Below are 13,591 nucleotides of genomic sequence, written 5' to 3' on the forward strand. Positions count from 1 at the left end.
GTGGGGAAAAATCTTACATTCTAATTTTTTCTAAACTCTCAGCAGCATGATAATTCTATTTTTATCCTCCAACAAAAACATTTATCCAATTTAAAAGATGAATACATGGAAAAATAAATGTAAAAGTTGAAATAATTATAATTACCTGTATTTAAATGCCTCATTTTAGTCTCATGAGAACATGATCTTTCTATTTAAAAAGAAAATAAAAGACAAAATAGAACTATATAAAAAATGGTAACATGGAAACGTATAAAATTTATATATATATATATATTTCCTTTCTATAGTATGAATTTTTAAACCAATTTATTACTTTTGAAAGTTATGAGACTAAATTTAACATTTAAAAACACACTTAGAAGATATTTGTAAGTAAACAAAATTTATAATCTTAGGAAACATCGCAAGGTATAATTTGGAATTATTTGTAACTAAAAAAAAGAATTATAAAAAAAAAATCGCAGATAGGCGAAGCTCCCAACAAATTGCCCATCTCAAGTTCTCACCAAAATGCTCCTAAAACAACCGACACTTCATCTAGCTTCCTTTCTTGTTGAGTAACTTCTGTATTTCATTTATTGTTTCCTCTTCTTGTTTCTCCTTTATAGTTTTCTCGTCTTTAATAAATAAAAACAGACCTAAAGTAGATACGTGTTTGGTAACCGTTTCTTGTTCATTATTATTATTTTTTATTAAAAATGAAATTAAATATTCATGGTAATCATTTATTGTTTTCCATTTTCTAAAATTTTAAATTAAAAAAATTAAATACAAATTAATTTTTTAATTAGAAATTTAACTTTTAATATGTATTATGCTTTTATAAATAAAAAAATAATATTTTTATTTATGTTTGAAAAAATTGGAAATAAGAACCAGAAATAAAAAAATTGTGCCCCTATTTTCATTTCTTGTTTCTTGTTATCATTTCTAGTTTTTTTAGGAATGTAAGTATTTAGTAACTATTCTTGTTTCTCGTTTCTCATTTTTAAGAAACCTTTTCAAAATTACGTGGAAATTTTAGAAATAACAAAATCAAGTTTATTGTTTATTATTGTGTAACCGAGAGACCCCAAGTCCTTGTTAACTAGGCTATTTCTTGGGTGCTTCGTTTCTATTTACTAAAAAAAAAAACAAAAAGCAAGGAATAGAAACAATAAACATGGACATTACCAAATCCACCTTTTTTGTTGTATCTAAAATTCTTACACAATTTTAGAAATATTTATTAAAATGAGAAATGAGAAACAAGAACCCATATATTTCTAATAAACTGAAAACAAGAAACAAGAAAAAAGATACATAACCGTTACGAAATGTGTCACTTATTTCCTCAAAATGATTATAGGTTTAAATGGTCTCTATCTACCTTCCTCTTCGACCGGCTCCATTTTTCTCCGTTGCCCATCTCCGTTTTTCTCCGTCGCCTGTCTTCGTTTATCCCATTCGAAAGGAGATTTTTGTCCTTCCTTCTTCTCCGGTTGTTTCTGCCTGCCTTCATCTCTGCTTCCGTTTTTCTCTGTCGCCAGAACAGTTCGCCTCCATTTATCCTGATCGAAAGGTTTCCATTCCAATGGTTGTTTTCGATTTCTGATTTCGTGTGAACTATTGTATATATGAGAATATATATTATAGTGAGTTTGATTAGGATATATCTTATAACTCAACTTGTATATATGCGGATATGCGAATATATACTATAGTGATTTTGAATGTATATATGCAGATAGATACTGTGATTTTGAATATATTATTTGAATATGCAGATATATGTTTATTGAGATTTCAAAAGATGTTAATGTGATTTTGAATTGTTCTTGAAGATTGAGCACTAATAGTGAATTAAGGGAAAATCAACCTTAGGAGTAAATTAAGGTTTTGAATGGGTGAATTAAGGGATTGGTGTTGACAATTAGTATGTGGCCCAAAGGATTATGATAATAATTCATGAAATTAAATCTTTTATATTAAAAAAAACAAATAATTATAATAAATGTAAATGCAATAAATAAGGATAAAATCGAAATTAAAATAAAATCATACTTGCAGAAATCTAAAAGTGTAAAATTAGAAAATTTTAGACATTTGTATAAATAAGTTTCTAAAACAGCCATCCGAAGACATTATCTCTTTATTTTATCATCATGTTACATTCTCATTTTCATTTTAACGAGTAATAGGTAGAATGATTGTTTTAAATAACTGCTAAGAGATTAAGAATAAAACCGAAACTTTTGAAACCATAACATGTCATAATTGAAACCTCCTTCAGACTCATGTCATTTTGTGTAATAACCTAAAATATATTTTGACTTCACATTGTCATCAATCCACTCATAGATTTTATCTCTGTGTAACAATAAGAATTTAATTAAAAAGTAATAACAAGTGTCTTGTTCACTTGAACTATGTCCAAATTAAAATAAGAGACGTGAGTTGAAACTTTTAAAAGATTAAACTCACATGTCTTAATCATATAACATTAGTAATTTCTTTAAAAGGTACATGTCGATCCTCACCTTTTGTTTGAATTGGTAATACTTTTATAAAAAAAAATGAAAAAAAAATATTTAGTTTAAATTTTTAGGTCCCATAATAATGAATATAATAGTCCTTTGAGTGTTCAAACTCTAGCAAACTGTTTAAAGACTTATTATTAGAATCCAAACAGAACAACACAAAGCTTTCAATTTATTGACTTTGGAAGTACCTTTGTGAACTTTGCTAATTTATAATTTGGGGGGGGGGGGGGGGGGGGGGGGGGGGAACCTCTGTGTTTGTGTGTGTTTTAAAATGTGAATTGGGTTGGCAGACAGAATGTGGACAGTGGAGTTTTTTGTCTTTTCACAACTTTGCCTTTGTTATCATCGACCCTCCTATTTTGGAATTCCAACCCCACCAATTGTAATATATTATTATCGAACCATCATACTTGGCTGTTGACCTCCTTGTCATTTTATACCTTTCGATGTCTTGTTAGATAATTTTTTTTTTTATATATTCGTGAGTGTTCGAGCTAATTTATTATATATCTCGACTAATCTCATGAGATAACTACTTAACCCTACTATATTTGATTATCGAGGAAACACGTAAGATATTTAATTCATGACCATCATGAGATTTCAACTCATTCTCTAAATCTTAAGAAATATATATAGATACAATATATATTTTAATTCCTAAACCGTTCTTATTGTTTAAAAGATTTTATTTAATCTCTCGCGTTTCAATATTTTTTAATTATACTATTTATGTTCGTGAATACTATAATTGGTTAATGATGAGTCAGTGTTCACAAAAATTTAAGAAAATGAATTAAGTTACCTGAAAAGGGAGAAAAAAAGTCAAAATTTCTGCTAACTTTATAAAAATTTGGAGGAGAAATTACTTTGCTTTCTTTAAATGACATAACTTTCTCCCACTAAAATTTTACCAACTCATTAAAACTTACGAACAAAAAATATAGAATTACAAAAATGTTAAAACATAAGAGACTAAAATACAAAAAGACTAAATCGAAAAACACTAAAAATTAATTAGGAACTACAACATATATTTTATCGTAATTTACGGTTTGGATTAAATTTTTACTCTCTATACTCTAGCTTTAGTTTCAATTTTACGTAGCTTTAATTTGGTCTGTGTTCTTTTAGAGGTAACATTTTATGCTAATAGTTAAGGTGTGACATGGGAAGGTAATAATGGTTGAAAAACATACATTTCAGGTTAGGTATTGAATCATTATTTTGTCTATGTGGTTAGCTCTAATGTTAGGCTATTATAAAGTGCAATCACATAATGTTGATAAGATTTCTATAACCCTGTATTCGAGTGCCACGGGTAATATCGATTAAATTGCTATGAATTATTTTTTAGTTTAACCACAGATAACTTGATATCTTAGATTTTTATCACTTTGTTATTAACCACATAAATATTTGATAAGTTTCAATCAAAAGACAGATACACAAATAGCGAAACCTTTGTAGAAACTAAATAGAAATTTAGTAGAAATTTAAGTTCAAAGTATAAACGATATTTAATATGACCAACCTGAAACCTAATTTAATTAGTTAAAGACATTTATGTTTGATTAAATCGTAGGTTAAAAAAGCTCACCTCTATCATGTTTAATAAAAATTACTAAAAGTAAATTTGTTCAAATATGACAACTAAAGTTGTTGAGTAACATTCTTGTTTTTTTTCCTCATTCCTGATTTCTTCTTTTTCAATCAAAAAAAAGAATTACATTAAGTAGCTATTTATTATTATTATTTCTTTAAGTTAAATTAATAACCATTTTTGTCTCTGGTTCTCTCCAATTTTAAATTTAAGGAGTAAAAGTTTTCTATGAAAATTAAATATTCAAAGTTTTTATGTTATATTTAGATTTTTATATTTATTATTCTAATAATATTTTTTTTATATAAATTTTGGAAAGAAAAACCGAAAACAAGAATAAGAAAGAGGAGAAACATAAATAATTACCGAATATCTAATTTTCCAATTCGAAAACAGTAACATTTCAGAACCAGGCGAAAGATAACTTGTGAGTTTCAAGTTTCAACACAATACCACTAAACAAAAATGCAGGACAAAACAGAGTACATATATATATTATTCAAATTGAATGAGACTTGCAGAGTCTGAGGGTGAAGAAACCAGAGAAGAAAATCAATCCCAAAACCAAAAATGGAGGCGGAGGCGCCAGCTTTGGTACTGAAGAACGAACACAACCTCAGAATATGTTGGACTGAAGGCCAATCTCAGTCCATGAGGCGCGTCAAGAGACGGCGGAGAGACCCCACCTCTGCCTCCGCCTCCGCCTCCGCCACCGCCACCGATCAAACTAACAAGCAGCAGTCATCCGATCAAGCTCCGACCACCACTACAAAGCGAAGTTCACGGTTTCGCGGCGTCAGCAGGTAAGTTTTCAAGCTTGATTCCGCTCTTAGATTCGTTGCACTGTCCTACTAAATTTGTTGACTCTATGTTGTATTCGGGCCAACGGTCGGAGCCCAGTTCGAGAACCTTCTCTCGTAGACTACCTTCACTAAGTCATCGCTATCGCTAGCCCTCCACTCTTAATCCATTCAAATAAAGGGCGAGTTCTTTTCTCGTGTTGCCCTAGAACTTTCTGAATTCTTTCTCCCGCGGCTGTTCCCTTCTTTCCTTCTTAGATTCTCTCCGTCTTATTATTGATGTGAAATCTAAAACGAGCAGACATAGATGGACTGGAAGGTTTGAAGCTCATTTATGGGATAAGCTTTCTTGGAACATGACACAGAAGAAGAAGGGCAAACAAGGTAAAGTTTTTTTTTTTTTCCCTTTTTCTTTCCTCTCTCTCTCATTCTGAAAGTTTCTCATGGGACTCCTCTGATTATTCTCTTTGAATTTTTTTTCTCTCTCTCATCTTCATGACCTTTTGATCAACTGGATCTTTTGGACTCCCAATAGTTTATCTTGGTGAGTTAGCTTCACTAATTCCAAGCCTTTTACTCTCTTTGAATAAGATGTTCATGTGTTTTTGTTTGGTTTTATATATGACAATAGGAGCTTATGATGAAGAAGAATCAGCTGCAAGAGCATATGATTTAGCAGCACTCAAGTATTGGGGTGTAACTACCATCACTAATTTTCCTGTAAGCATTTCTCTTGCTTTCGTCTTGGCTTTTTAGAGAATTTCGCTCCTTCGTCCCTCTCCGATAAGGAAGGAAACGAAACAATCTTATGACAAATCCGGTCAGATCAACTGTTATCCATCAACTACAAGGATATAGGGACGATTCTATATTTCATCTTCTGTGCCACTGTTAAAACCCTTTTTCATGAAGACCCAAAACTTAAATGGATGGATTAAGAGTTTCAACTTAGAGTTTTCGCTCTTGATGCTATATCAAATTACTCTTGAGATCGAGATACGTGCTAAAAAGATTGACTTTTCAATATTTTCTTTGTGATGCAGACATCAGAATATGAGAAGGAGATTGAGATAATGCAAACAATGACAAAAGAGGAGTATTTGGCCTCTTTAAGAAGGTTTGGATTCAAAACTTCTAATTTAATTTGTTTTTATGATCAAGTTTGAGTGTGAGATTTGTTTAATTATTGTTTCAGAAAGAGCAGTGGCTTCTCAAGAGGTGTATCTAAATATAGGGGAGTTGCAAGGTGAAGTTTTATTTTCTTAGATTTTTCTTGTGTTCATCTTCGTGAATGTTCTATCCATAAAAAAGGGAAACTGCAAAAGAAACTTGGTAAAACAAATTGTTTTGCAGGCACCATCATAATGGTAGATGGGAAGCAAGAATAGGGAGAGTTTTTGGGAACAAGTACCTCTATCTTGGAACTTATAGTGAGTAATTCTAAAAGATTTATTTTGTTAAGATTCTCATTTCTTGTTTTTTTTGTTTTTCATTTTTAATCTTTTAAAAAGTATATTTGTTAGTTGTTCTGAATTTCTTATTTCTCATTTTTAAGTGTAAATTTTAGAAACAACAAAATTCAAGTTGGCCAACTTGAGGTTAGCTCAATGATAATTCGTACTTGTCTCTGACCAAGAAGTCATTAGTTCGAATCCTCACTCCTAGTCGTTTTACTAAAAAAGAATAAAAACAAAATTATATATATATATATAACATAATCTTTTTTAATGTTTAATTTGAAAAATTAAATTTCATATCAAACTTCTACATATTTTTAATCAAAAAAAATTAGAGAACAAGAAACAATGAACGGGTTACCAAATATGTTTTCAATTATTTTTTCAATAAATAAATAAAAGAAAAAAAGAAGAAGAAATAAGACAGTTACCAAAGTAGTTATATTTTTGTAGATTGAAAAAGAGGAAACAATAAAGAAGAAACACGAATATAGAACTTTTAGGGTCTGCTTGATAATGTTCATGTTTCTGGTTTATTGTTTCTCGTTTCCAATTTTATTTAAAAAATCTAAGTATTTGACAATTATTTATGTTTTTTGTTTCTCATTTTTTTTAGAAATATTCTCAAAATTATATAGAAATTTTAAAATAAATAAAAACGAGTTTCTTGTTTCTTGTTCTCGCTTCCATTTTGTTCAAACATAAATAAAAAACTTGTTTTTATCATTCTTGCATCCATGAGTGTTGTGTTGGAGTCATGTAATCCTATTTTTCTTTATAGAAAAAGAAGGAAACGGAAACAATAAAAAAAAAAAAGGGTTACCAAACGAGCCTTTAGTAGTGACTTGTTTTAGCAGATTTTGAAAATCTGTCTTAAAAGTAAGTGTCAAGTTTGTGAGCTTGTAAAAGTTGAGTTTATAGTGGATTTGAAAGAGTGATTCACAAGCAAAAGACTTTGAAAATTATTCTAGAAAATAAGTCATCCTCGTTAAAAAGAAAATTTAATAGTTATAAACCGAACTACTCATTCAAAAATATACCATCGACTTATTTGGATGTATCAAATGGTTTTTTTTTTTTTTTTTTTGGTATAAAATGATTATTTATTTATTTTCTTGTTTCAATGACACGACCGATGCTTGAAAAACATGAATTTAAATCAAATAATTGTTTTAATCGAAAAATGAAAAGAGAGATTAACAAATCTAGTTCTAAATTGCAACTAAAAAAGGTTAAGTTTCAAACAAATTGACAAACACAATCGAACACATTTTAGATTTAAATTCAATAACCTATTAGATTAAGCTATAAAAAAGTTTAGGAACCAATATTGTAATTTAACTGTTAAAAGAAAACTCGATAAGTTTATGTTAAATGGAGGACAGTAGAAGTATAATTTTTTCTCCAAATGCGATTGATGATCATAATTTGCTTAATATTTCACCACAGGCACCCAAGAGGACGCTGCTCGAGCTTACGATATGGCAGCCATTGAATATCGAGGCATAAATGCAGTCACCAACTTCGACTGGAGCAATTACATGGCCTGGCTGAAGCCCCCGCCACCACAAGCCACCGCCAACGGCGCCCACACGACATCGGACCCCCGCAAAGAACTCTGCACCTCTGGCTCCTTCCCGGCAGACGAAACCTCCCTCTTCAAAACTCATCACTTTGACACAGATTCCTTCCATTCCCTTCAGAAGCAAGAGCTTCTTGAGAGCTGCAGCGCCCCTCTCAGTGGTTATGCCAAATCTTCTTCTCCGTCAGCTCTCGACCTCCTTCTTCGATCTTCATTTTTCAAGAAACTGGTTGAGACCAACTCGAATCTCTCTGCAGATGAGGTTGAGAATGGAGAAGAGGCAAAGACTCGAGTGCAGCTTGACAGCGTCTTTGATGAGTTCGGAGACGTCTTCTGCGATAGAATTGCAGACGTCCCGTTCGCTTGCAGTTCCAACAAAGATCTGCAAGAAAGTGAGCTTCATTCGTTCTTCAATGGTGCATTTCATCGCTTCAAAGCAGCCTGAAAGTATGCTTGATTTTGTGTGTACTTTGTTAATATCATCATATCGAATACGTAAATATGGAAGTAAGAACTCAACTCGATCTCGACTCGCTCAACTGTTTTCTTCGTATTTTTGTGGACATGAGTGAATCAACTGCTTAACATTTCTCCCTTTCTCCATTTGAGATCTGTTCTAAAAAATAGATAAACTAAGAGAATAACTTCACACCATGAATCTTAGAGATTGCAGAACCACAAAAAAGTAAAAACCCAGAAAACTCAAGCAAATTGTCGAAACGAACAAAGTAAACAGTTATTCGCGAATCCGAATTCAACATCCTAACAGCTTTGATCTAACTTTGCGGTGATCACATATTTAATGTGTTGGATAATACATACTCTGCGACCACAAATTAGGATCAAAATTGCTTTCTTTTGTTCTTGAAAAGTCTATCTCTCTTGGTGTAAACATAGACCAAAGCAAAGAAAACTACTATAGATATCGAAATAGAACCCCATGGAAATGGTGGGTCTTTAAAGCAAACCAAAGATGCCTCGAGTTCTTGAGACGCCTTGTAGATGATGGAGTGGAGCGCGTACAGGTCATGATCTGAAGATCTTACGTAATACAAAGCCATCTCGAAGTCGAAATGTGACATTGCAGACACCACTTTGTCCAGCTTGTACTTGAAAAGGTTCCACCTCTGAATGAACTCGGTTCTTTGTTTTGGTTTAAGCAGATTTCTATCACCCCCATGTGCAGCTACAGAGTCGAGAACATCAATCACACTAGTGATACTGTGATTCAACGCTGTCAAGATAACATTTCTCCTCGCTGCATCCTTCTGTACAAAAGATAAGGATGAAACCTCTGAGAATGGGCCAAAAGGAGTTTGTCCAATGCTCCACGAGTAATCGACTATGGTGTCATTGTGCCTCGAGCTCCAAGCTAAATGTGTAGGCGAAACTCCCCACATACTCTGTAAAATTGAACCAACAAGCGGCCTCTCAAGTTCCCTTGTATGTGTAAATACATGGCGACCATTACAGCTATAATCACTCACAGTCTGGGTATTCCTTGTCCTTACAGCAATAACCATATCTGTAAATGCTACAGACTGATGGTACCGATCAAGCAAGAGGATCGAGTTCAAGTTCAAATCGAAAACATAAACGGGGATAACTCTGGCCATCTCCTCCTCCTCGGGGAATCCAGCCCTTCTAAACTCCTCAGCAGAATCAGACAGTATCTGATGCAGTCGCTTCGAATCCAAATACTCATTCACAATCAAAGTATAGTTATCGAACAAAAACCTTGAAGTATATGAATACGTGGACCGAGAAATGGCGAAAGCACAAATCGGACACTTCGCATAGCTCACCCTATAAGTCTTGAAACTCAAAGACTGCTCACCCAACAACAACCCACCATCATTCAAGGTTCTCTCAATAGACTTCCAATCCAAATCACTAGCATCACTACTCTCAGAGCCATAAATGTGTATAAACTGAACTACCAATGAACTCTCAAAAGGAACAGGAATTCTCATAGAAGGAACTAAATGAACCTGGTAAGCGCTCCAAACCAACGACGCCAAATCGGCCAGCAGCGCCTTCTGCGACTTCGGGCGGCCGTGCAACGTTGCCAGCGGATGAAACTCGCCTCTGGGAAGAACCCCATCTCCGGACAGCGACGGCCCATAATCAACAGGACCTGCACCCAAATCAACCCACAAATACCTTTCTCCGCCACTCCAAATACTTCCCAAACACTTGGTGACTCCAGGGGAAGAATCCCCATGGCCATAGTTGTAAGCATAGGGCTTCGATTGGGAGCCCAAATTGAGCAAATATATGTAAACCCCTTGACCGGATTTCTCCTTCTCAAAATCCTGCTTGATAACATGATCCACAGAAGCGTAAGGAATCGCAAGAAGCGAAGATCGGAGGCTAGAAGTGGTTTTGGAGATTTCAGATGCCAATATCTCAGAGAGATGGGAGGCCAAAGATGGAGCATGAGAGACATCGAGATGGAGCGAGTGTTTAACGGCGAGACGGTGTTGAAACGAATCAAACGGAGCGATTACATGGAAATGGTCGGAAGGGAGAGATGCAGAGAGGAAATTGGAGAGATGGGTGGATGAATCGGAGGGGAAATCACCCACAAGGCGGACATGGAGAGAGAAAGAGAGGGAAAGAGAGAGAAGAGAGGAGATGAAAGAAGGGATGAGAGGGGGCGGAGACGAAGAGAGAGAGAGGGATTTCTTGAGGGAGGATGAGAGGGAGAGAAATGTGTCGTTGGAGGCAGGTGGGTCGAAGCGAGATTGCTGAGCCAGAAACGAATCGAGGCCAAGGATCGGAGCGGCGGTGGCGGTCGGGGGGAAGGCGGCGGCGATGATGAACAGAAGGAAGAGCGCGGCGGCGGTGGGCATCTTAGGGTTTTGGATTGATTGATCGATGGATCGGAAATGGGGAAAAGGGGGTTTCTGTTAGGGGGTCCGGCGAAAACCCATCGGAAATATGAGCGGATTGATCGGAATTGAAGGGAAATTGAGGAAGAAGATGATCCAATGGAGTGAGCGAGTTCAGTGATGTCTCTTCCCGAGTCAACCAGGAGAGGACATGGAAATTGGAAATGAAAAATCTGCAACTTATTTATCTTACGTTGGCTTCTTCTTTCCTCTGCCTGCAAAATATATTTATCTTTTAAAATGATATATATACTTTTGAGAAAAATAATTAATTTGAAAAAAATTAAATTTTTATTATGGAATTCATAAAGAGTATCAATTTTTATATCACTTTCAATTTTATCAAATTCTAAAACAAACTAAGATACGTTTTTCTTTTTTGGAGGAATTACTTAGATACACAGCCATGTCAAAATATAAATATATGTGTGTTGCAAGTTTCACCTTAAATTTTAGAAAATATTGTAATTCTTTATGAATTTTGATGTGAAAAGTCCTTGAATATAGTTTGGGTAGTTTAGGGTCTCAAGGAATGACCTTGAGGTTTGGGTTAAGTCAAGTAATGATCTCTTCAGCAAAAGTATTTTTAAAATTCTATTTAAAATCTGGGTTTTGACAAATTCGATTCATCCAAACGACCGTTACAAGACGGCTTTTAATGTTTCATTCGGACAGTTTCAATGGAACGTTATGCCATTCGGATTGAAGAATGCTCCTTCCAAATTTCAAAAGATTATGAACGACATCTTCAGCAAATACCAAGATTTCACAATAGTCTACATTGATGATATTCTGGTATTCTCGAATACTGTAGATCAGCATTTTAAGCATCTCCAGTTATTCCTCAATATTATCATAACAAATGGTCTTGTGGTTTTCCAGCCAAAGATCAAGTTATTCCAAACGAAGGTTAGATTCCTCGGTTATGATATTAATGAAGGAATTATCAAGCCAATCCAACGGTCTCTCGAATTCGTGGATAAATTTCCAGATATCATACAAGACAAAACACAACTACAGCGTTTTTCTGGGTTGTGTAAATTACATTGGAGACTTTATTAAAGATCTCCGTACAATCTGTCGGCCATTATATGACAGATTGAAGAAGAATCCAAAGCCTTGGACTGTAGATGATACACGCGCAGTCCAATCCATCAAATCACTGGCGAAAAGCATCCCATGCTTATCTCTAGTGGATGAACAGTCTCGACTGATAGTAGACACCGAAGCGTCAGAAATTGGTTACGGCGGTGTTCTCAAACAGGAAGTTAACGGAAAAATCACAATAATTCGTTATCATTCAGGCATCTGGAATAGTGCCCAGAAAAACTATTCCACGGTGAAGAAAGAAGTATTGGCAATAGTACTTTGCATTCAAAAGTTCCAGGGAGATCTTATCAACAAGGATTTCACCATACGGACAGATTCGAAAGCAAGTAAATACATCTTTGAAAAAGATGTAAAAAATCTGGTCTCAAAGCAAATCTTTTCAAGGTGGCAGGTCATACTGTCTTGCTTTGATTTTCAGATAGTGCCTATAAAAGGAAGCGAGAATTCCCTTGCTGATTACCTCTCAAGAGAACATCTCTTGAAAACCCCAAAATCAGCTATGATCTCTCCTCTTTCTGATGGAACCTCCTCCCGGCCGGAGACGGCCAAACACCCAGCGGCCTCCGCCACAAAACAATCAGCGACCCCCGTCGCCGAGAAATGAAACAACTATTTCTCCTCAAACTGTAGCATCCTCTTCAAGAACTGCTACCTCAAAGGGCAAAAGGCCCATTTCTCAAACATCTGTACCATCTCCAATGAGTGCAGAAAACTATGCCATGGATATCCAGTTCGAAACTGTATCCAAACGCCAGCAAGGTTCTTCACAAAAGACCTTGTCTATTCAATCAGGCCCTTCTGGCCTTCCCATTCCCTCAAGCACGCTGTTACGCCCCTTCGGTAATACAACGAGAAACAGGCGCCCTGCTACAGCAGCCGCCTCTTCAAAACCTACGGTTCCGAGGAATCCTTCCTTATTTTCTCAAATCGTAAGGCCAAAAGTTTTTCAACCAAGGCCTCCAATTAATGGTTATTTCACCAAGACTACCCTGGTGGACTCAACCATCAAACCAGAATTCGACGGACCTTCGGTCTAAGAAGTCTGTAAGCAAATATTTCCTCATGGCTTTAATTTCCTGCCAGAGGATCTTCAAAAGACCCGTACCTTTTATGAGTTTATTCTGGTAGATTCCAAATCTGCAGAAATAACTCATATCCCAGATAGAAATGATCCTTCCATGACCATTTACTCAAAACTCAGAATCTTCTGCATCTTACCCCTTCCTCCTGGAAACAGGGTATGCTTGTAGGTAAGAAACTGACGAGGACCTTTCAGCCTCAGACATACAACTATCGCGATTACATGAAAGCGTGGTATGTTGTTTTCTGGCTACAAGGTTACAACCATTCTTGGTTTTGTGACTTTTTGTAAGAAGCTTACAAATCGCACTTCCCAAACTGGTTTCAAAGTTGGTGGACATACTTTGGACTCTCCGAGGAAATTTTTCCGGTTGAAGTTCAAAGATCGTACCATCTCTTCCAACAAAGTATCTACTCGTCTCCCCTCTCTAAGACGTTTAGATTTGCTTTGTATTTCCAAATACCATGGATCTTTTGCTGGAATTTCCAGCTAGGACCCAGTGGCAATTTCAAAGCGTTGAGCAAAGCTTTACGCATCAA

The 13,591-nt window shown here is 35.1% G+C and overlaps 2 protein-coding genes across 2 annotated transcripts; one reads left to right on the plus strand and one right to left on the minus strand.

The window, feature by feature from the left end:
• The first annotated feature begins 4,560 nt into the window (after positions 1-4,560).
• On the plus strand, positions 4,561-8,412 carry LOC148209562 (AP2-like ethylene-responsive transcription factor SMOS1). Its single transcript, XM_088127728.1, has 8 exons — positions 4,561-4,931; positions 5,230-5,312; positions 5,464-5,472; positions 5,560-5,648; positions 5,972-6,045; positions 6,124-6,174; positions 6,282-6,358; positions 7,835-8,412. Exons 1-8 carry the CDS (start codon positions 4,699-4,701, stop codon positions 8,410-8,412), a joined length of 1,194 nt encoding a protein of 397 aa, XP_087983854.1. The 5' UTR covers positions 4,561-4,698.
• Positions 8,413-8,678: 266 nt separating this feature from the next.
• On the minus strand, positions 8,679-11,087 carry LOC111019949 (uncharacterized). Its single transcript, XM_022296468.2, has one exon. The coding sequence runs from the start codon at positions 10,820-10,822 to the stop codon at positions 8,810-8,812; it is 2,013 nt and encodes a 670-aa protein (XP_022152160.2). The 5' UTR covers positions 10,823-11,087; the 3' UTR covers positions 8,679-8,809.
• Between the last annotated feature and the right edge of the window lie 2,504 nt (positions 11,088-13,591).

The sequence above is a fragment of the Momordica charantia genome, assembly GCF_013281855.1.
Source record: "Momordica charantia cultivar OHB3-1 chromosome 8 unlocalized genomic scaffold, Mcharantia_2.0 BLBB01000008.1, whole genome shotgun sequence".
Lineage (NCBI taxonomy): Eukaryota > Viridiplantae > Streptophyta > Magnoliopsida > Cucurbitales > Cucurbitaceae > Momordica > Momordica charantia.

Excerpts from the sequence above, each read along its gene's own strand:
- LOC148209562 (XM_088127728.1), top strand. The coding sequence starts at position 4,699 with ATGGAGGCGGAGGCGCCAGCTTTGGTACTGAAGAACGAACACAACCTC. Across the intron at positions 4,932-5,229 it reads CGGTTTCGCGGCGTCAGCAG|ACATAGATGGACTGGAAGGT; the intron begins GTAAGTTTTCAA and ends TAAAACGAGCAG. Across the intron at positions 5,649-5,971 it reads CTACCATCACTAATTTTCCT|ACATCAGAATATGAGAAGGA; the intron begins GTAAGCATTTCT and ends TTTGTGATGCAG.
- LOC111019949 (XM_022296468.2), bottom strand. The coding sequence starts at position 10,822 with ATGCCCACCGCCGCCGCGCTCTTCCTTCTGTTCATCATCGCCGCCGCC.